Raw genomic sequence first — 24,051 nt, 5'->3', positions numbered from 1 at the left:
TGGCTGCAGGATTATCTTTCTGACCCATAGTACTGATTGCTCTGATGATTTGTATTTAGGATTCTAATGAACTTTGAAGTTTTCCCTTAAGTCCCGCTTCTGTGGTCTTCTGTGCAAAAGAAGCGTGGCAGATGCACACAGCTGAGGTCTGGGTGCTGGAGGGCTGGGCTTTTCCCTGGTGGAGACAGGTAAGGGGTTGGGGTTCCACTTTGGACTTGGGTCCTGCTCTGTCATTATTTATATTTCTGACTGTCTGCAAATAGGAAGCAGAGGAAATACCATATGAACGTCTTAGAGGCTTTCCAGACAAGATTTGCATGCTCAGTACGACCAAATAGTTTAGACTAGGATTTCCTTCCTGCTGTTTAAAATTGATCCATGGTCTTTCCTATTAATCCAAACAGAACTTCAGCTTTCAATCGTTAGTGTCTTTCATCATTGCTAGTAATAATCAGCTAATTGCATTATGTTAATGCCATGATTTCTCAAGGCAGATTTAAACATTGCTGGTCAACGTGAGGCTGCTCTTTATCTCTTGTTATATTGTACTTTTCACACCTTTGTTCTCATACTTCTGATAGATCAAAGTAAAAGATTGTCATACCTGAGAGCTATCCACAGGAGATCATACGCTCACAAGGACTATTTTTCACTGTCACATTTCTCTCCCTGGTGTGTTTATAATCCAAAAGTAATACAAAAACCTGAATGACACCAGTGAAGCTGGTGTTGAGGGAATGTGTTTGGATTAAGAGTACATAAACGTGTTCAAATGCATCTTGAAAAGGTCTGTAGTCAACTGAGTTCCCTCAGAGAAAAATTGGTTTCAGAGGAGAGCTAGAGCCATTTTTGCCAAAACATAAGGTAGATATATATGGATTAGGGTTTCCCAGCTACAGGAATAACCTTTGGGAGTCTACACACAATGACAAATTTAGCATGAACAGCAATGGTAGAAACTTCATGAAGTACAGTTTCCTCCCACAAGCTTTTCTGGAATTGCTGGATGAGCCTCTTGAATTTCCAGACCCACGGACCAAGCAGTCACCCTTGATTTTTGGCTTTATTTTAAGAGTTAGCCCTGTGGAAAATCAACTTTTCTGTTTATAAAGGCACAAGCAGGGGGCGAGTTTGCCAGCTGGCGATAATGGCGCAACTGCTGAGCTCAATCACCTCTTCAAGGGAGTCTGTTCTCTAAAATCCAGTTTCACCCATCTCTGTAAGTGTGGGTGTGGTGGCGTTAGATTTCAGCTGACCCATCCCAAAGAGAAGGCCCATTTTCAACTTGAGATCTATGGTCCAAAACCCTCAGCCATTGCTGGTCATTTCTGTATCTGACGTTCAATAGCAGCAGGCTGGTCACTGCTTTTCTAGTTCTGCTTTCTGGATACAAGTGTTATAAACAAAAGTACAGAACTGATACTAGAAATGCTACTTCCCAACTGCTGCTAGAAGTAGAACTAAAAGCAATGAAAATACCAAGAGAGAGACAAAACAGAGATCTAAAATATAAAGCTTCTATTTCTGGCTAACCCGCTGCATATTGTTCAGGAAATGAGTTAATTTCTGTCTGTTTCTGTCTCTTTGTATTTAAATAAAAATGACATTTGTTTATTCTCACTAGCAAAGTTGTAGACACCTATATGTAATGTAATGCCTGAATGTAAAGGTGTTTCAATTACCAATATTCTAGTAAAAGGCAAAGGAAATAGACTGTCTTCTACAACTCTACCAATCTTCTCACTTCTTTACATTTTATTATGGGCTGATTAATGTTTAAATTGTAATGTGTAAGTAAAGAAGCTGAGTATTAGATTTTCTTCTCATGTTCACAGATAACACTTAAAAATAACCTAAATTCAAATGTCTTCTGGATAAACTTGCCAGAGTAAAAAACGGATCATGGGAAAAGAAAAAGTATAGAATTTAAATCAGTGTTTTCTCACCTCTTATTTCAGTAGCTGCTGTGCCATTTGACCATGCCGTCCACTTATTCCTGTGTTTGCCAATTTCCTGGACTTTGCATATATAATGTCCTTGATCTGTTTGCTGAAGGCTTAGAATAAGAAATTTGTACATAGTTCCATGCTTCTCTTTAAGAAGATGAAGTCTTTGCTTGTGGAAATGATGAGTATAATTTCCATAATACTGGACAGACCCAAACTTTGTCATTTTGATCATCAGATGCTCCTGGGTAGGTGACGTAGCAAAGACCCACCGCACAGCCAGCAAATTGTCTGTCTTTCTCTTTTGAGAAACGTGGCAGTAAAGGGTAGCATTATCTCCCTCGGAGTATCGCACTGTTGGTCCTGGAGAGACTGTCACATTTAAAGCCTCACAAACATCTGCAAAGGGAAGAAAAGATGGTTAGAATCCACTATGCTGGGACAACAGCACCATAATCTGTCCCAGCGTGCAGGTCCACAGCAGGTAAACTGATGGCATCTGTTCAGTGTGCAGCAATATAATGAGCTTTTAGAGCCTGGCATTTTCTGTCTCTATGTGAACGTTAAAGATGCTATAAGGCCCTCCTTCAGTGAGTCTGCTCTAGTATTCTTGCTTTCACTAATTAATAAGATAGGGCTGAAGTGGACACCTTGCTGCTCTCATAGGCCCAACATTGCACAATCTTTTGTCAGTCTGAATAAGAGTTATCTAAAGCTAGCTTGGAGCAAGAGCCAAGACTGTCTTTTGGAAAGCTGTTCCATGACCAGCTCTTCTGATGACTTACATCTTTCTTAGGATTTCCAGGCTAAATCGTTTCAATAGCCAGGTTATGCCCATTTGTTCCTGTGCCAACTTCTTTATATAGTGTTTTCTTCTCTAGCACTTGCTTCCTGACTCCATATAGAAAGCAATTATCTAGTGTCTCAGCCTTTGCTTTCCTGAGCTAAAGAAGCCCAGCTCTGTTAATCTCCTCTAGTAGTGTCTTCCCTATTCACCTTAGTAGCCCTTCTCTACATAGGTTCCAGTTTAAATTTTGGTTTTGATTGTACTTTTTTTATTTATTTTTTTTAAATGTGGGTGACTGGAATTATAGATTGGTACCTGTGAAATAGTCACAGTACTTCCCAGATTTGACTAGAAATACCTTGTCTGGTATATCCTGGAATTACATTGTCCTTTTTCATGGTATTTTCACATGTGACTATATGTTAGTTTGTAATTAAATAATATACTTGGGTATTTTCTCTTCTTTGTCTTTTGCAGTTCAGTTCCTAGTGCATCAAAGACATTCTTACTAATCCCCAAGTACACAACTTAGCTTTAATAAGTTCTGCTCCACTTTTGTTACTTGGTTCTCTGTTTTTCCTCCATGCTACCCCAATCTTACGCTAACTTGATAAGGTCACACAATTTCAATGTGCATGCTTCTGTCTACTTCTTTGAGACATTATTTCTGCAAACCTAACATGATACTGTTTCCTAGATTATCACTGAAAGACTACTAACCTCCCTATATACCCATAACCAGCTCCTCACTTTACAGTTCCCCATGGTCATCTCAAATCTGGGTTAAATCTCTCAGATTAGTCCTTCTGACTACAAATTTAATTTTAAATGGCATTGTTTCCATGACAAAATATGACACGAGATTATATTGGAACAAATTATTATTCCATTTTTCCATTCATTTCTGACTCTTGTTTTTCTGTTCTTAATCATGAACCCAGCTTAGACCAGTTATTTGTGTGTCTGCTTTATTTCTAACAATAGCCAGTACAGGTGAAGGTGGAAAGTCCATAGCTGTTCATTAGAGGAACATTTTTCTTTCCTGACCTGATTTATGCTGGGCTGATTTTCTGAGACATGGGAATCCACATTCATTTTATTTCCTTTCTAATGTACATTAAGAATGTTCTTATTAGTCATATCAGAGACTGATCTATTTTGACCCATGGTCTATTGTGGCAATGTGTTCCCTAAATGACTTGTAATGTGTAATCTACCGGTCTGATGGCATCCACTAGAGAGAGAACCATATTTCAACAGTGAGCCTGCACTCCCTGCCAGGCACTCTGCAAAGCACGAAATGTCCTCTAAAATGTGAATATTAAGCTTTTTGTTATGTGAATATACTGTACTCAAATACTAGTGAGAATTGCAACTCCGGGAGTATAATTTTTTCATTTCTGGACGCTTTTCTAGCACATCAGCTAGGAACATTTTAACAAAAGGGACGAGCATTTTGGCAGACACTCTTGTCTGACATCAGCTCCTGAAACACAAACATATATTTATCTTCAAAATAGGCAACTAAAGTATTTCCATTCTATTTCTGAAGGAGTATTGGAGGGAGAAACACTGGGTTTATGGCCCCAGTGAAGCCACGAAATGGAGTGGTAAATTGTATCACCTTACTTAAAGTAAATCCACTGAAATTACATTACAGCTGTTTGAGAAGAACCCTCTGAAAATTAGTAGTATAATAACTATTTTGTGTCATTTCAATAGAAAGCTCTACTGAATGGTGTATTTTTTCCAAGTAGACATTATTTTTTCTTGATGAAAAAGAAAATAAGTTTTATAAAGAAAGGTTGGGGTGGTTTTTTGAATTTCTTGAAGAAAACAAGGCTAAGCAAGGCCTATATTATTGATATAATTATCTGTGCATGATGTTTGTGTGTGCAATTCATGTAAGTGCCAAAGCAAGAGATTACTTGGATAGTAGAAAGCACACAAGTAGAACAGAATATTGAAATTTAAAGTTAAGGCTGAATATCACCAAAAGCTTTCCAGGCATGAAACTTCAGTTATTACTTGCTGGAGTTACCTGATCTTAGTGCTTTACAGGCAGATGTGAAGATAAGATGGCTGCCTCTGCCATTGAAATAAGATTAAATTTTTGAAGGTTGTGTTGCTCATTAAATAAGGAATAAGTTTAAGAATTTCAACAATTTTTAGAATTCTCATAGTTACTTAGGCTATACAATAATCATTTATTAAAATGTGTATTGCGTAAATGAAAACCACAAACTTTTTCTACTGTAATTATGAACATGTCATGAAAACTGTAAAGAAAAACAATTATGTCATTTTCCTGACATGTGAACATCTTGTTTGAAAAAGCTGGCTAGGATTAATTGTGGAATAGAGTCGCAAAATAAAAGGCAAAAGAATCATTGCTTAATTCGAAACTAGGCAGAACATAGTGCCAAAAAGTACCCAAGAGAAAATACAGAAGAACTCAGATATGGTGATGATGGAAGCCTCTGCAAGAAGAAAAAGCAGCATTGTATGTGGAATCTCTGATCCCTTTCTAGCTGTTTACACACATACAAACATCAGTATTTTATACCTAAGGCTTCTACTTTTCCTCTGGGTCATGCCTTTTTATAAGGAAATATCAAATTTTGCATCCTTCATGCTGGAAAGCTCATTTACTTCAGAGGGCCAGTTGCTTGAAGGTTTGTCTGACCGGTGCGAACCCATCTCCTTATCTTCCTTCTGTGGCTCCTATTGGGGCAGCTGTACAAGTCCAGCAACGGGGAGAGCTTTGGTAATTTCCTGGTGCTTTTACCATGAACTCATCTCATCTTATGTTGAACAGGGTCAGGTGATGCTTTATATAACACAGAAAAACAGTGTCCATTTGATTCTATCCTCCCACTGCCATTGGAGCAGAAACAGTGGTGGATTTTGGAGGAAAGAGGTCATTTACCTCTTATGTGGAAAGGAAAAGCCTCATTCAGGGCTCCCAGACAATAGTGGAAATGTTCCTCCTGTTTTTTCACAAGTGCTGGATCAGCCCCAACATGAGGTTTACCCTTGTAATAGGCTCCTTGCCAAGGCAGGAGACTCCTCCACAACTTGAGAGCAAGTTTGTGTGCCAACAGAGCACTGAATTTCTAGACTTCAGATTGCTGTTTCAAGTGAGGAATCACTGGTTTTCTTCTCCTGCCTCCCAGTATAGCATGGTGTAACCACTCAGGTGGAGTTCACCACAAGAGTTTTAGTCTTCCTTCTGCTTGGAAAGGGAAGCTATTTATAGAAAAGGGGAGGAGAGTAAGTCAAAGACTTTAGGATTCCTTTGAAGCGTGCTTAAACATCAAACACATCTCTGACTTCTCACTTGAAACCAGCTCACTTAGTTGCCCCCATCCTGGTGTTTTAGCTATTTGTTTGTTTGGTACCCTCCACCTGCATTTCACTCACCTGCTGGGAGTCAGGGAAGGTTACTGCTGACTAAACCCCACTTTGAAAAATCCTGTTCTGAAAATAGTCCCGTTCTGCTTATACCAGTTCAATTCCAAGTATTAGCTAGGTTCAGACTTTGTTGTCTGCCACATTACACAGCAAAACACTTTCATGGCGCTGTCAGGAGTAACAAATTACATGTTTAGCAGCCAGAAACCTGTGTATGCCAAGGCTGTCCCCTCTGCCTGTGCTGGAAGAGTAGCAAAGAAGCTGTAGTCACCGCTGGGTCCTCACATTTGATGGGCAGTTTCAGCGTGGCTGTGGTTTTTTTGGAAGCTACTTTGGTGGAGATACGAGTAGGGTTGCTTTTGTGCGCTACTGCTCACAATCCAGGTTTATTATTATATATAGGGCCCTTTTCCTTCCTTCACGGAGACTGACAGGCAGAATCTACAACCCACCCTTCAGGACAGAGAGGACTTTTTTCCTGAACCCCTGCTGATAGCTAAGGGACTAGAGATGCGTGCCATCAGGGTAGTTACCTTCTGATCTTGGATTTGCATGACCAGAAGCATATGGGATTGCTTTTACCTGTGTTGTAGTTTGTTCTGTGAAACAATGTTACTGTCAAAGCCTGCTTTATTTTGCCTTCTCTGCAATTAAAAAGTAAGAAGAACAGCAGATGAGCCAGGAAGAAGCAAAGCGCTTTGTTTAAATGAAAATCATTAGGAGCTGGCTAGCAAGATCAGCAAAAGGAACCAGCTGTTTTCAGTTAAATGGATCTTGTCTGCAAGTTTCACAAGTCAGAGGCTCCTTCTCGGAGAAAGCTTCTGCAGTGACTGAAGATGGACTTGAACCAAGCCTCGGTCTCCATCATCTCCTGCCCTTTTGAGGTGGAGGTCAAACTCTTTTATTAACCTTGAATGAGCAGGGCTTCCCCACTGCATAACCCTCACTGCACCTTAAAGTTCAGGTCTGGACTCTGTGTCCATTTTGCAGCTTTAGGACACAACACCAGCAAATGCACCTTTAATTTTGGAGGCATAAAGGTCTTGAGTGGAGGAGGAGGTTGGTTTTTTACAAGTGACCCAGGGAGTCCATTTCCACTGGATGCCTATGGGGTCTAGGCACCTGTGGAAAAAACAGTGCCAAACCTCCCTTTGCCTCGGCTTTGCCTGCAGTTCCACGGTGCAGCTAAACATTGTCCAGCCTGGCACAGAAGGTGGCAGAGGACACATTTCCATAAACTTCTGCATGGGAAGGGGGTTTTTTGTGAAAACACAGTTGCGGGTCAGGTCGCTGTGCAGAAGCGCTGCTGCTGGGAGCCCGGAAAGGCAACGGCAGAGCGGGATGAGGGACCACCCCGGGGCGGGGGGCGGCGGGGGAGGACTCGGCCGGCCGCCGGGAGAGCGGCCCCCCCCAACCCCTCGCTAATTCCCCCTCTCCCGGTGCCCGAGCCCCGGTCGCTGCCGCGGTGCCGACGGTGCGGGGGGGACCCGGACCCTGCTCCGCGGAGCGGAGGGGCGGGCGGCAGCCCGAGGCGGAGCCCGGGGTCCCGCAGGCGGCCGAGGGAGGGCTGCTCCGTGCCGGCCGGGAAGGGGCTGCGGGGGTGGGCGCCGGCCGCTGCGCGCCCGCGGTGCCGCTTACCTGGGGCCGGGGCCGTGGCCAGCAGGGCGGCCAGCGCCGTGGCCAGGAGGCGCATGGCCCGCGGGGCGCCGGGTCCCGTCCCTTCCCTCTCTGCCGAGCTGCCTCCCTCTTCTCCTCCCCGGCCTCTCGCCTCCTCCCCGCCCGGTCCTCCCTTCTCCCCTTGCCTTTCATCTCCTCCCCTTTCTCCTCCTTTTTTTCCGCTTTCTTCCTTCCCTCCCTACTTCTCTGCTCTTCCCACCGTCCTGCCCCTTATTCAACTCTCCTCCTCTTTTTCTCGCCTTCTATCCCTTTCTTTTCTTCCCACCGAGCGCAGGCCTGTGGGGTGGCACTGGGGCTAGATAGGGCTGCTCCATCTGTAGTCTCTGTGATCCCCCCTGTGCACACACCCCCTGCCCAAAAGACATGGATCTGTGCAGATGGTAAGTGGAAAGCTCCCTTCTCTAAGCACAGAAAGCCTCTTTGCGAGCGAGTGAGACAGCCTGGCAGCTAGGGGTTGTGGGGCAGGGTGGTGGGATGGGGAAGGCTGTGCTACACATCCTCTCTGCTTTCCTGGAGGTGTTTGAAATCTTGCAGGCCGTGATGCTCGTTCCCTTCATCCCACTCCTTAATTGCAACACGACCACCATTAATAGGGAGTTCTAGTTAACAGCTGTCCCCCTTTCTGTGAGCCCTGCTGGTGGCAGCCTGGGGACAAGGAGGTCTGACAGGCAGGAGTGGTCCTTCAGCAGGCATGGGGATGGATGCTGTAGGCTGTGTGGACGCTGTGCTAGGACATTACACACAGTGCTCTGGTGTTAGGAGGATTTTTCACTCTGCTGTGACAATACATGCACTGACCACTGACATTCACACTCTCTCTGAGAAAGTCCTAAATTAATCGATATAGCAGCTTAAGGTGCATCGCTGCAAGGTTACTGTGCTTGTTTTGCTGAACAGTACTATACTTCTAGGCCAGAAAGGACAAGGGAAGTTGGCACCTGGCAGTCTACTCCTGTCCTTCCCCTTTGCTCCTTTTGAAAGTATTTATCATCTGAAAGCTCACAAATTTCCAGAGACATGGGCTTAATCCTTCTACCAGCAGGTATGATGGGTTATGCCTGATTTTAGTATTCACATTGCGTGAAATGTGGATGATACAAACACTTTGGCATTCCTGCTTCCCTGGATAGGGCAATTAGTACCAATTTAGCTACTCCACCTTTCTCCTAGTAATCCCTTAGGCAAGATAATACATGTCTGCTTTTAAGCATTGCAGAAAATTTAGCATGTGTTTCATCTGATCCTTATGAGACTGAACATTGCCTTTAATATCACATAATTCTTTTACTTCAGGGACAGACCTTTGTGTCTGTACAGCAAACAGTCATTGCAAGAGTATCACAGGTCTGGATTATGCACTGAACAATCAGCAGACTTGAGGAAACAGAGGGAGTTGTTAAAAGTTATACTGCCTGGGGAGCTAATTAAGATTTGTAGATTTAAGTCTACTCCTTTAACATAGCGAAGGGAAATCCTATCAAAGAGATAAGCTAATTCAAAAAGAAACAGATACATTCACAAAAAAGTGTACCAGCAGTTCTTTAATATGATGGTCCTGATGGAAGCTCCAGCACAGGAAGTCCTTGGACTGGTGATTGAGAGGGAAAGCAGGGATGACTGATTTTGCATACTCTTTTCCAAAGCATTTGCTGCTTGCCATTGTTGGAGAAAAGATATTAGACTGGGTGGATGTTTTACACCTTCTCATATAATTCTGCTAGGCTCAGTCATGCCTCATCCCATGTCTCATAAATTCAGTCTACTAACCTTTTAATGGTATGTACAAAACACTGACGTAAAGATATCGATAAGGACTGCCTAAGCTCTAATGTGAGTCCCTGGACCCTACAGAGCTTAAAGATGCGCTATGAGAATCAGTATCAATATCTGTGTGTTTGCAAGCATCCCACTTACTGATCGCAGTAACAGTTGCTTTAATTGCATCAAGAACCCTAATGAGCTTTGGGACAGAGCTGGATTGATCAGTTGGTGAGAAGGCTTAATAGGATATATTTGCTTGTGATAAGAGATAGGTAGAAGAGGAGGAGTCAGAGGCCCATTTGGGCTTCTCCAGTCATACGTGCATGCCAATTTACTGAAAACATATTCTTTCTGTTTTTCAGCTTGCAATCTCTGTACCTTTGACATTTTCTGTATTGTGGGTTGTCTCTTTTGTGTAGAATGATTTAGTTGGTTTCTCCCCACTGAAAGACCTTTGTTAATATAAGAACATGAAAAGTGCTTCTTATTCTTAAAAGGACGTTTCTTTTAAATTTCAGAAAATACTTTTAGAAGTGGTTTAAGCTGGAATTCTTTTATACTTGTCATTGCATAAATAAGCTCAGGTGATGTTGCCCTTTTAGGTCTTTTTACCAAGGGAGAGCTTTTCTTTGCACAGCTAGGAACAAGGATCCATGAGCTTCTACGCATGGCCCTCTCTCTTGCCGCTAACATGTACTGCCAGCAGCATTCGTTAGGCAACACAGTACCTAACATGCCTAAATAAATCTACATTTTGCCAGTCTCTTGGCATATACTCATGGGCCAGACAACACTAGTCAGGCTAGTGAACTGTGAGGAAACATAGACTGCTGACCTTCCATCTTCTCAGATTTGCTGCTGACTTGTTGGATGATTTTATGCAAACTGGTTCCAACCTCTGGGCTGCAGCTGGGTGATCTGTAACCTTCCTTTGTGCCTGGATTGGAAGGGTTTGCTAATGGAACTGGAACAACCTGCATGAAAGGTTGCAATTATATGGTTTGCATTATTTCACTGTTAAAATCTTTCATCCCTTCAACCCATTGGTAAGCAGCCGAGATGTTTCTGCTTTTTTGAAATGTTTAGTCAGGCTTGTTAATGCCTTGTACCTGATACCATCACAGTTTACCCATGCACCAAAAATTCCCAGAGGCCAAATGAACATGCAGTACAATTCCCTTTTTCACCCACAGGCCAGGCACACATCTCTGTAAGCCAGTGCACCTCCCTCAGCTTCTCTGAAAGTGTGCTGATGCATGCAAGCGGAGCCTCTGACCCGCAGGATATGGCTTTCTCAGCTTTGGCAGCACCTACGTGGCCTCGTTTCCTGCCGGAACGGGTCTGCTCTGACGCAGAAAGTGCCTACTCAGCACTCTGGTGCAGCTAACACAGCTCAGATTGCCTGTTCATGCAGAGCTTGGAGCCCCTCACTCCCTGGGGACATTGTTATTGAAATCATCAGCCTCAGTCACTCTGGGTGAGACCTGCTGTGCAAATCCCCTTTAGCTCCTTGCAAAGTCACACAGGAGAGGTAACCACAGCCTCTTGGCTTTTGCTGTCCCATCCTCCTTCCCTGGCTGCTATTCTTAACCTGCCTTCTACTGAAAGGTCTTACTAACATCCCCAAATCTGTCTCCAAAAACTCCTGCAGGATTCTTGTGAGCAGAATTGTGACTTGCCTTACAGCAATATTGCAGCGTGGCAGAGGGATGCAGTAGCGTCCACTGCAACTCACACAGCGCTGCTTTGGCTGTGCTCTAGCACTGGGAAAAATGTCCCCACAAGGCTGCAACTCTCACCATGTGTAGATGGACTGGGGCAGGCTGATCGCCTACTTTCATCCCTGAGACGTTGTTAAGGAGAGTTATGCTTGTTCTGAGTGATGTATGGGAATTTGTTACCCGCCTGCAGCAATAAACTGTCTCTCTCAACTTCTTTACCTGGACTGATCAGGGCAGCAACAACTTATCACCCTCCCACACCTCATCCAGGCTATGTGCAAAGATGATACCTACCTGCCTGAACGTCATCACGGAGACATGAGTTACATCTCCGATCTTTAGAATCCAGCAGCTGGTAGCTCCCATGGCCTAAGGAATCCTAATTACAAATGAATGTTCAGTGATTGGAGATGGATAAAATCCAGACTGATTCAGTGTTGCCAAGCATGGAGGGAGTTTGGATCTCTATCCAAACTTTCCCATCCCTTGAATGGGCCAAATTAACTTTGAACTGTAACAGTCCAGAGCTGCTGAAGAACACGGCTTAGGATTAAAAACTCTACCCTGGTATTTTTCCATGGCTATTTTGTGGACTGATGTGTGGGAAATACTGTTTTGTGGATCCAACTCCATGTCAACAGGAAAAACACTACATAAGAGCTTCCAAAATGTAAGCATCGTGCTTTTTAGGTCTCTGAATGTCATGCAATGTTTACACTGTGTTTGGGGATTTGATGCTAGTTTACTTGTTGCCATTTATTTCTGACTGATTGGCAAGTTGCTAGATAGGGTGATGTTGTTACTGAAGTTTTCTTTCTCCCAGTGTAAAGTGTCCTTCCTCCATTCTCTTTTCCTTTTTCTTTTAGGGTGATGAATGATACTGATGTACCTGAGTAGGATCTGATGTTTTTCTAGACAGGTGAAATCCTTACTATTGATGCTGTAACGTATTTTTCCATTTTCTCTTTCTTCAAATGAGAGCACATTTTTGTACTTCAGAAAACTTGCTTTTGTTACTACTTTTATGATTATGTTTGGGACTGCATAAAAGCACAAGGGATTTATTATGTTTTTCTTAGCTCTTGCTTCAAGTTTGATCATTCCAATTTGCAGGGCATTGCTAATCCTGAAAAAATGAGATTTGTGGATGTTTTGCAAGAGCGTTCAGAGCCTCTGTCGTGTATTTTCTCTATCCTTAGGGGTGTGCAAGAGTTGAAACCTGATTAAGTCTTACTGTGCATCATCATGCACAAAGGCATAGTCTCAGCACCATACAGTCATACATAGCAGTGTCGTTTGAGGACCATTAAAAAGTCCATTGCAGTTTCAGTTCTGTTCTCCAAAGATATTAAAATGTTGCTTTAAGCTGTCCTTATTTCTGGCAATAGGTGAGCAAATGTCAAGCTAAGATGGATTTCAAAGGCTTTTCAGTGCATTAATATGTCTGGCTATGCATTCTCCTTAGGTGCCCGTCCCAGTTAAACCATTACTGACAATACTTTGCTCTGAGGTACCTGCTGTGAGCCTGCTGATCCCACTATACCCAGCTCAGAGCTGGTCATTGACTTCAGAACGCATGGTTGGTGAGAGCTGCCCTGACAATGCGCTGTGCTATCCTGCTTTGGTTTGCCTGCCTCCCCAAACAAGTGTTACAGCCAGGTTTGGGGAAGTGCTAGCCTCTCCTGAAGACTGCAGGGACATGGTTTATCTGTGAACTCCTCTGTCTCATGAAATTTGGTCTGTGCTTTCCACACAACCTGTGCTGGCACCATATTTAAAACTTTGTGTCCATAATTTGTGTCTGGATCTTCCCTCTAAGAGACATCCCACTGCCTCTTTGTCAATAGGAGATGTAAGAATGACTCTACTGGGAAAAAGCAATGATCCATCTAGCTTGGTGCCCTTTTCCTGACTGTGGCTGGTAGCAAATGCTTAAAGAAGTGTAGTATGGGCAGGGCAAACACACAATACTGTGTTCCCAGGAGAGCTGTTTTCCAGCTTCATATGGTTTGCAGCACTCAGTGTCTCAGCAAGATGTTGTGTCTCAGACCCTCAATGATCAGACCCAACCACACTATGGGCTCCTTTGTCACTTTGTTCTGGGCTGAAGATGATAGAAGTTTGCCAGCATATTCCTCCTCCCTGGTCAGGGTGGCTCCGTGGCTCCCACAGTACTGGATGTGGCCCTGATTGATAGGAATAAAGCTTGGTAGTTACAGAGGGAGAACTTTCTGAGGTGAAGCTCATCATGAAAAAATCACTGAACCCACACAGGGACACTCAAAGAGCCACTGCTGTCAAATGGTGCTACGTGGCTCATGAAGAGTCACACTACACCACCAGTGATCTAATATGAGAAGGTATAATGTACTTTAGCATTTGTCTTAAGTTTTCAGACATTTATTCAACAAATTTTCCAAATTAGCAAATTTAGTCTAGATTTATTTTAAGAATAAAGGCTTCCACCTTAATTCCTTGGGCCTACCTGCTTCTTTTCAGGCCATAAATATCTCAAGAAATGCACCCCTTGCCTGCACTTGGTATTTCTGATCTGCCCTTACCCAGCCACGTGGATTGAGTAGAAAGGTGGAGGCAGTGTCCAAGCAGAGAAATAAATGGTTGTGGAATGCAGGGTTTGGATCAAGGTGAATTAAGGTGAATATGTGGGTGAGATATGAACCAAAACTGGTCAGGTATTGCTCCTAAGTGATACTACATGATTTATTCCTATGCATTAGTTATCTCTATCTGCAGAGCTGTCATGGTTTAACTCCGGCTGGCAACTAAGCACCAAGCAGCCACTCACTCACTTGCACCCCCCCCAATGGGATAGGGCAGAGAATCAGAAGAGTAAAAGTGAGAAAACTCATGGATTGAGATAAAGACAGTTTAATAGGTAAAGCAAAAGCTGCGCACACAAGCAAAGCAAACCAAGGAATTCATTCCCCACTTCCCATGGGCAGGCAGGTGTTCAGCCATCCCCAGGAAAGCAGGGCTCTGTCACGCGTAACGGTTACTTGGGAAGACAAACGCCATCACTCTGAATGCCATCACTCCCCCTTACTTCTTCCCCCAGCTTTATATGCTAAGCATGACAACCATATGGTATGGAATGTCTCTTTGGCCAGTTGGGGTCAGCTGTCCCGGCTATGTCCCCTCCCAACTCCTTGCGCACCCCCAGCTACTCGCCGGTGGGGTGGTGTGAGGAGCAGAAAAGGCCTTGAGTCTGTGTAAGTACTGCTCAGCAATAACAAAAACATCCCTGTGTTATCAACATTATTTTCAGCACAAATCCAAAACAGAGCCCCATGTTAGCTACTATGAAGAAAATTAACTCTACCCCAGCCAAAACCAGCACAAGTGCTATGATACATGTAGAACCTGCCTTCTCCAGGAAGTCTGTTTGGAAAATTGACTGTGAAGCTCGTACAAATTCTGTTATCTAACAAGTGGAACAAAATTAGTATCTGCACTTTACAAATTACTAACTCACCTTTGGAAAGAGCTGAAGTTCACAGCTGGAAAGCAATTACAAACTTGGAAAAAAATATGCACCAACTGGAGACACCCCAGAGGAGAGCCCAGTAAGGAAGATCGCATCTCTAGAAAACATGGCCTGTGAGGAAACACTGAAAAGCTGGGATTACTCAGTGAGACCTGGGAAGCATAATAAATCTCCAGGTATTGTAAGGCTCTTACAAAGAGAGGCAATAAACAACCATCTATGTCCACTGACAGTAGAATGAGAAACTGCAGATCTAAATTGCAGGAAGAGAGATTAGATGTTAGAAAATGCTTTCTAACCATGAGGTTATTTAAGGGTGGAATAGGGAGGTGAGGGGGCCTCATTATGAGAGGTTTCTTAATACAGATTCGACAAATATTTGTCAGAAATCATCTAAGTATACCTGGTCAGCTTTTCAGAAGGATGTTGGACCAAATGAGATCTGAAGAGCTCTTCTAGTCTTATATTCTTTGATACTGATTTGTGTTCTCTGTATGTTGTCTCCCTTAGTAGAAATACTAAATCCTTGAACACACCACAGAAAAGACATTTAAGCTCTTCACATCCCAAGGAATAACAACATTTTGTCTCTGACCTACTTTGTCCTGCTCAAACGTAGATAGCATCTTGCCCTCTTATGTCCATTTTCTACCATGTCCCCCAAGACTTTCTTCTGTTTCTGCTTTTCTTAAGTTAAGATAATAAATCCTGCTTCTCTGTGTTCTGCATTTTTTAAAACATTCCAGGCTGGAAACAAAGTACCCACACACGTACCCACAGCGCAGTTTGCTGTCAGAAAAGCAGGGAATCCTTCCCTAACCTCAGGAATGTTCCTGGAAGATGTGCTTGCCTTTTGCTCTGTTGTCAGGAATGGTGTTGCTACACTTTGGCAGCTGCTAACTTTAAAACAGATTCTTTAAACTTGAAAACAGAAGTAAAAACCTACTGTTTCTTAAGGATTTCTCCCAGTGTAATCAGCAAGCTGCAGTCAAATTTTGTATGCTATATAGGGTTGAGTAGTGGTCGAACTTGGACCTCTGAGCTTCAGGAGGAGTTATGGATGAGACAAGCGGTTATGTTTCCTGCTGAGCAGTGAAATAATGAACAAATATCCATCCAAATATCCAGCAGGTCCATGAACTGCTTAAAAAAATTACCTCACTTGTGTTTCTAAGATGATCTCTTTGAAGAATTTTTGGCACAACTTTGAAAAAACAAAATATTTGACTTGCATGTCCTTCAAATATTGAATATTTTAGGATAGATTCTCTTTCATGTTGTAGATGAGGGTGTATAGTATCTGCCTTTAAGTGAAAAATAGGCTGATACTGTAGCAAGTTAAAGGCATCTCCTTCGTGTAGCTGTCAGGTGCCAAATACTGTCTGTTCAGCTTCTTTCCTTTAAAGGTAAAAATAAAGAGCAAAAAAAATGATTTATCTGTTCCTTTTTAAAGTACAGAAGTTCAGGTGCCATTTCTTAAATGATTCTTTGCAGAGAATATTAGAGAAGCCACATCTTGCATACTGTACATACCGTATGCTTGGATGCATCCTTTAACCAAACACAGACATTTTTCTGAGCAGCGTTGTGGCCATGTGGATAAGGTGCAGGGTTGCTGTATCACAAAATTAGCTTGTATTTCTACTGTCTGAAAAGTTACCTTGTATAAACTCTCAAATTCGCACTACTTATTACAAAAAAAAAGAGAATTTGATCTTTTTTTTTTTTTTCCCCCTGCATTCCTCTCCTTACATGAGAAGGCAATAGACAAAGTTCCTCATGTTTCTCCTCATGCAGGGAGAAGATGACTACTTCAACAGTGGGCCTTAGAAAGGCACCAAATTATTTGCACTGTTTGATGAAAGAGGGGAGGTCCTGACCCATTAAAATTAGTGATTTTTTGATGTAGTGAAGTAGCAGGCAGATCCCTTTTGGCTGTGTCCGGTCTGATTTGCTGGCTCCATGGCTACGTGGAACAATAGTCTGTGCAGGGCAGCAGGGACGTGGGCAGAATTACAAGTGAGCAGCCATGAAATTCCTTTGTGCAAGTACAAAAAGGGGTTTTCCTCTGCATTTTCTAAATGACAGAAAACCTGTATGAATGATACTCTATGACTCGGGCAAGACAGCTTTAAACTCAGGATTGTCCCCTGGAAACATGACAAATTATTTTTCCCACCTGTGAAGGTATTAAAAGTTTATTGTGCTGATTTTAAGTCAGATGTTGGCAAAGATCCTTGTGTTTGTTTGTTTTTTCAAATGAATATCTAATATTTGCTCAGTTTGGGAAAAAAAAAAAACTAAAAAAACCCAAACCCTCCTGGTGGAGAGCCTATGCATAGAACATTTCTACTCCTATGGTTAAAGTCTGTCAAAAGTTATTAATAATAGGAGTGGAGGGTTTTGATGGGGATTGCTGATGGAGAGTGCCAACAAGCAGTGACTGAGTGCAATGGCAGAGGTGGTATGGCAATCTGAACAAGAAAATGTGACATTTTAGAAAGGTCAGATATGAAAAATTTTGGGGAAATTGTCAGCAAAGGGTACAACAGCAATGCTGAGAGCAGCAGCAGGGCTGACACAAGCCAGCTTATACTGATAGGCCAGATAATCATCCCTTGGTCAGGGGAAGGATCACTCCATAGGAATAGCCAATACCTCTCTGTTGCATTATATGGGTCTGTGGGATTATATTTAGAAAAGCAGTGCTGTTACTTGGAGCAGCAATTTTATCAAAACCTAAGGTGTCCACAGCAGATGTTGAGTAAAGGCCTTCCAATCGGGAAGGTTATTGCTGAAGGGCGTAAACTGGGTGTCCCATGCTTGGGGTTGACTTCACCAGGCTGATGGAGGGACTCAATTGTTTGTGTGTGCCTGAGTGTCTGTGGAGACACACAAATGGAAAGGGGGAGGACTCGGCTCCTTCTCTGGGACTCACAATAGACATTATGCTGATCTTTTAGGGATCTCCGTATCTGAACCTAGGCAACCTCTAAAATTAAATAAGACAGGTGGGTGAAAGCATCTAAATTCTGTCTGAATGCCACATAAGGTATATTAGTACTTTGTTGAATGATCCTGCTCTTGAAGTCTGATTTATTTATTTATTTACTTTTATATACAGACTCCTCTCTGACTGTCAGTGCAAAGGCAGTCAACAATTTGACTGAAAGAAAAGCTAGCCATACAGTAAATGACCACAGTGCTAAATGACCATAATACAAGCCATGGCATATCAAGTAATTTTCAAAAATGAGTGTATTTGGACATTGCTCTGAAGACAAAAAGATTGTAGGGAAAAAAAGGAAGCAGGATACTGTCTTTTAAAAGTAATAGCACAAAATGCAGGCTCCAAAATGTTCCATAATTGTTTGTGGTATAGCCTCAGGGTAAGGAAATATTATCATTAAAGAGAAGTAATTTGAGTGAAGCTGCAGATCATAACATTCCACTTACCAGTTGCAAATGCATACCATCAAAACACAGGTTTCTGATAATACACAGACTTTCTCTGCTTCTTTTGATCTGTTAGCATGTAACAAATATACTTTCCTTCTCTGACACTGAACTTAGGAAAGTAAATAAAATCAAAACCATACTTAAAGCATTGGTTCACAGAAAACATTATGCTTATATATATGTCAAAGGCAAATCTTGTATTAGTCATTATAATTAAAATAATACACACATCTGTTTTACGATGAAATGTGAGTAATATGCCACTAATTACTAACATCTGTAGTTCTTTCTAGCTATGATATTTCCATTTTTAAATGCTGTACATTCTGTGGATTAATAAAAAGTGCAAAAGCACATTTAAAATCTAAATTTAAAAATTATGATACCCTGAGCTGTACTTTGATTTTGCTTATATCAGCATTTGTTGTCAGGGACTTCCTGGCGTTCCATGAAGTGTCTGTTTGCCCCCTACAGCAACCAGAACAGATGTTCAACAACTGGACTGATACTTCTTACTTGCCTTCCCAGAAAAACAGACTTAAGCTTGCCTCCTTTTTAGGGCAAGGGTAGCTTTCCTGGGGGCCTGTGTCTTGGAGTAATTGTGCCCTTTCAGCTCTGTTCAGCACTTTTTGAGAGCTTCCTTATTTCCTGAAAGGTGTCCCTAAAGCCTACTTTAGTTGTTTTGGTCATTCCTTCTCTGATGAGTGCTCTGTCTAGATCAGACTTACCATGTTAAGATCAGCAATAAGATTTTCCTTCTTCACAAAGTCTTAGAAAATTGTCTTGTTTCCAGTTTGTTAACTGTACATACATCTAATTCTTATAGTTCTTTAATGGGCTTTGCCTTTGACCTATCTTATCCTCAGTGTAGTGCTAATACAACTGTTCCTGGCATTACATTGACTTGTGCATCAGAGACAGAATTAGTAAGCATCCCACATCTGGCAGCCCAATCATGTTTTGTAGCCATGCTGTCCAGACTTCCCCAGAAGTGGCAGTGGTGGTGTTACCATTGCTGAACTTGCCAGGCCTTGCTTGCCATCTCGTCAGTTATGGCTCTTGCATAGTTTTAAACTCTGGGCATGGTTTTGGCATGTGTGCCGAGTCACGTACTGTTGTTTTGGACTCTCCGCTCCACAGGCGGGTCCTGTCTTGATTTCTTTACTTATGGTGGTTTTTGTGTGCTGTCGTGGCCACAGTATCAGAGCAGCCTGCACTCTGTAAGTCGAGTCTGGGTGACTTCCTTTGCTTGGCAGATTCCAGATGTTTTGCCAGAGTTTATTTCTGGGTTTTTCATGAGCCCGTTTCAGACTTCCATGTGCATGTGTGTCTTAATGCCAATGAAGAACTATTCTCTTGTCAGGGACCTAGTTAGTCAACTCCCATCCTCCCCAACTCCCTTTCTCTCCCCTCCAGAAAAAATGTTCATCTTTCAAATCTTAGATCTGTTCCAAACTCCTTTTATACTTTCCATTTCCCCTGCATTAACAAATCTTGTTCCATTTTTGCATGGAATGCAGTCCTCCTTAAGATTCTGCAATCTATTTTCATTGTGAGCCTCTTGCCTGTCTTAACTGAAAATTATTAAAAACCTCAAGCATTTGAGGTCCAAATTTTATCAGAAATAAATTGACTTTCTGCCCAGTATCCTTCTGTCCTTCCGATAGCATTCATTGTTTGTAGCTGTAGAAACTGTGCAGATCTTCTCTAAGGGTGTTTTTTCACTAGTAGGAAGTTTACCCACTCCATTATTCATTCCTGCAGAATAGTTTGATTCTCCCCTGATAGCATACTTTGACCTGAGATAACACCAAGTCTGGGAGTCTGACAGACTGTAAATGTGATATTCGAACAGGTCAGCATTGGTGTGCATGAACCTCCATTGAACTGAACATTTCCTTCTACGTGTCTCGTATCAGCAATTTTAAAAGCACAGCTCCACACATGCTGTGAATGCTGCTTTTTTCCCCAGGACATTTTCCTTTCCACCTCTCTTTTCGATGCCCCACAATGGCATTGAGGAGGAGGAAAATTAAAAGAGCCTAATGCGCCCTGCAGCCTGGGGCTGAGAATTCCTCCCAGCTACTTGCAGAGTGTTAATGGACTCTGTACAGACCAAAAAGGGACACAAGGAATCTGTCCCAATAGTTTTTAAAACTTCACTTCTGTTGCTAATAACACCTTTGAGAGCTAATGAAATAGTTTTCAGATATGGATCTAGTCTCTGATAATGCTCATGACTGTGAGCATACAAGTAGTATTGCATACTCCAATAGGAAGTTTACTTGGGCAAAATTCCCACTGAGGTCAGCTGGGCTTTCTCCAGAGCAATCCTTGCCTAATAAATCCCTTAATGGTAATAATTATTGAGTTTGGGGTTGTAGTTAAATATAGGAATATTTTAAATTAAAAAATACATGGGCTGTGCTCTCCTGTCTGCATTGCTCTTTCCTACAGTATTTTCATCAAGTTACTCCCAGTCTTTGTTGGTGTATAGCTGAGTGCAGAATCATGCCTCCTATTACCACTTGAAATAACTCATGAAAAAAGCCTCAGTTTTAAACAATTTATTTCAAATATGAATTCATGGCTTTAAACTAGTGAACAGCATGGTATCTAATGAGTCCTGGAGTATCTTAACCATAAAATATAATTAAGGAAAATTCTTATTTTACCTAAATGAAGGTGTGATGGCAGAGTCGTTACAATATCTGGCTTTTTGCCAGAGGTATAAGCTCTGTTGTTGTGCTAGGGATGAGTGTTTTAAGACAGGTAAAGAATCAGATGTTGCTGCTTTGAGGCTTTTCTTGGTCAACTCAGCTATAAATGGGTACCAGTGATTCGATCTGAGAGTCAGAAAGGCAGTTGCCTGTGATAAAAAACCTGTTTTCTTAAATGTGGTTTACCACAGAGTTGGCGTGTATTGGCTGTGCCAGTCTGATGGGTTGAACAGGCTTGTCTTAAACTGTGGCCATTTTCCTACTACTTCTGCTGGGAGATGTGTATTTCAAGTGTAAGCAGATACGTCTTGTGAGCAGCAGAATTAATGAAGTCTGCTTCCCAACAGATTTGTGTTATGCGCTTGGTTGACATTAGCTAAATAAGGCTGTGGCTATTATTAGGTGTCAGGTAATCTGTAAAGAGAGATGTAGAGCATGCCCTAGCCTTGGGAAAAGCTTCAAATGGGGTTTTGTGTCTTTTTAGGCACTGGGATCCACACTGTAGAAAGGACTAATAAGGTCTTTTTCTAGCTACTTGTCTTCATGAAACATACTGGAATGTAACTGTCTTGGAGGCTTCTGCCCTTCTGTCGAGTTCTGATAGAAACTGGCCAATCTATTCAAACGCTGGTGGGAGGAGGCTGCCTTGGCCTGACCTCCAATATTCTCTTAAAAAAAAAATTCCCCAAATCCTAGCACTTCATGGTGGATCCATGCTGTCAAACATGAACTCTGAAAGGATCTGCCATGGGCAGCTTACTACCAGGTATGCCAGGAAATACCCTGAGATCAGTTGTTCCAGCAACCAGTCATGATGCTCTGAATCCACTCTATAGTCACGCTGCAGCCAGGAGTGTGCGGGGATTAGTCTGCTTAAACTGACCTTTCACATTCAGTTTAGGCAAAGTCTATATGAGCCTGCTATGGTAAAGCAATTAACATTGCTTTAAAACTGGATCTGCTTCTCCTCTTATGCCTTTTAACATTCACACAACTCAATTGCTTTGATTTTCTCTTGATTTCCCCCCAGCATGAAAGAGGCTGATTTTTACTCTCAGTATGAAGTTGCATTGACTTCTTTAATGGCATTACATTAGTATCAATTGGCAGTATCCAAAAGGACTAAAAGGCATAATCCAGAATGAAACACAGAAAAAATTCTCATCTGACAGGCCGCAGTCAGGTACTACTGTTAGATACTAGGATTTTCCCAGGAAATTGCAGTATGGAAAGTAGAAACTTTGAGAACTGTGAGGAGAGTTAAATCCATGTATACTATAAATTTCTGTAGTATGGAGAAATTCTGCATATAAATATGTAAATATTTCTCTTTCTCACTGCATTCTTAGAGTTCTTACTTGAGTCAAAGAAATCTTGCTATTCTCCAGAGTCGCTTAAGCATGTGCTTAACTCACGGAAGAAGGGATTTTAAGGAGAATTTCTGTGGAGCCCTGTGTGCTTCCTATCAGCTGCTTCCATGTGGGAATCAAGCCATTTATGTATACAGTTCCTGACTCTCGGGCAATTAAAATCTCAGCTATAATGTTATATTAACACAGAATTCGGTGTGCCTAATGACATATTAAATCTTCCTAAATTATAGCTAAATTACAAAAAGGACTAATTTACCAAAACCAGTTAATAAATGTTTAGAAAAGGAAGCTAATTGAATTATCCCTTGTTTGTCAGAGACAGATAATCTCCTTGTGAGAAATCTCATTTTTTCTGAAGCATGATTAATTGGCCTGACAAGTCAGAGATTATGACAAATTACGCAGGAGGAGATAATAAATAAGTCAGTAGAAAGGCTTGGGAGCAGAGAACTAGCAGCTGCTATTTGGTTTGAGGCTTGGTACCACTTCTGGATTCACCCTGACCCTTGTGTGGTTTCCTTGCCCCTGCTGCAGACAAGCCACAGAGCAGTCACCCTTTGCTCCTTTCCCCCACATGCTCTAAGCCTCAGCCGGATTCAGAACAATAACATCACCTCACCAAGAAGGATGCCTGAAAAAACACATGTTTCTAGGCCAACGACTGGTTTTTATTTACTGAAAAATCAAGGACATGAGATTAATTTTTTATTTTTCCTTAGTCATGGTGGGAAGGCATTTATGGCTCACACAGATGGTCCAGTCACAGACTCATCTTGTTCCCATTAAACTCAACGGAGGAATTAAAATCAGTTGTAGTCATATCTGTGCTCAACTCTAAATGCAAAGTGTGTCTAAGCCCTTCAACAAGGTGTACCTAAGGGACTACGTTGCACATGTCTACACTCCTTTAGGAGAAGGCGTCAGCATATGAACTAAGACTGCCCAATTTTAGTGCATGTTGCTGGGCCATAGCGCTGTTGTGGCTCAAGCTTCAAGCTCCAACAATGAGCAGAGAAGGGCCAAGGGTGGGATGTGTGCTGGTACACCAAGCTGTAGGCTGCTCCATCTGGGCACAGAACAGAGATGAGGCTAGTGCTGAGATGCTAAATAAGGTATTTTGCTCTTCCTCTCATGGGTATCTGATCTGAGTGTCTTTCAGTCTAATGAAAAGCACAGGACAAGGATGTAAAATTTTATCTTAATGTTTGACCTCTGTGTACAGTGTTGCCTGCTTTCATCACCTTGTTTGAAAAGCCTGGCAAGTGGTAGAACTGAATGAAAAGTTTATTGGTTTTGTCAATGTTATATCATGTGGGCTTGAGAATAATTGTCCATTTGCACCCTCTTGTATGTGTAGAACATGCTGCTTAACAGGAACTACATTTGAGTTATTGTCTCATTAATATCATTTGGAAAATGCTATGAATTACATCTAAATTATTTATTAATGTGCTACATTGGTATCTGGATAATACTACTCAGGGAAACCAAGTGTGGGAATCATTTCTGTGCAGGGGATGCAGGACTGAGGCAGTGATCTTATGCTGTAAGTTTGAGAGAGGTCTCAGTATGGGGGGAGGAAGGGAACAGAGATGGGCAAACTCATTACTATTGGCACTGCCTCGTAGTTGGATATACACATTTACATTTAAGTGCCAATGTAAACTTTTCATTTAGTCTACACCTCT

At 42.1% G+C, this 24,051-nt stretch overlaps 1 protein-coding gene and 1 long non-coding RNA gene across 3 annotated transcripts in view; one reads left to right on the top strand and one right to left on the bottom strand.

Moving 5' to 3' along the window:
- The window catches only part of VSTM4 (V-set and transmembrane domain containing 4), a 40,086-nt gene extending 32,147 nt beyond the window's left edge, over window positions 1–7,939 (bottom strand). For both annotated transcript variants that reach the window (XM_075758352.1, XM_075758351.1), the window contains exons 1-2: window positions 7,786–7,939; window positions 1,947–2,345 (exon numbers count right to left, since the gene is read on the bottom strand). In XM_075758352.1, coding sequence (XP_075614467.1) covers window positions 1,947–2,345; window positions 7,786–7,840 — 454 coding nt within the window. In that variant the 5' untranslated portion in view covers window positions 7,841–7,939. The remainder of the gene's footprint in view (window positions 1–1,946; window positions 2,346–7,785) is intronic.
- The window catches only part of LOC142602607 (uncharacterized), a 21,238-nt gene continuing 4,930 nt past the window's right edge, over window positions 7,744–24,051 (top strand). The window contains exons 1-2 of the long non-coding RNA XR_012836355.1: window positions 7,744–8,204; window positions 12,173–12,225. This is a non-coding gene — a long non-coding RNA (uncharacterized LOC142602607). The remainder of the gene's footprint in view (window positions 8,205–12,172; window positions 12,226–24,051) is intronic.

Source organism: Balearica regulorum, chromosome 7 (assembly GCF_011004875.1).
Source record: "Balearica regulorum gibbericeps isolate bBalReg1 chromosome 7, bBalReg1.pri, whole genome shotgun sequence".
Classification (NCBI taxonomy): Eukaryota; Metazoa; Chordata; class Aves; order Gruiformes; family Gruidae; genus Balearica; species Balearica regulorum.
This window is presented reverse-complemented; position numbering and strand designations above follow the sequence as displayed.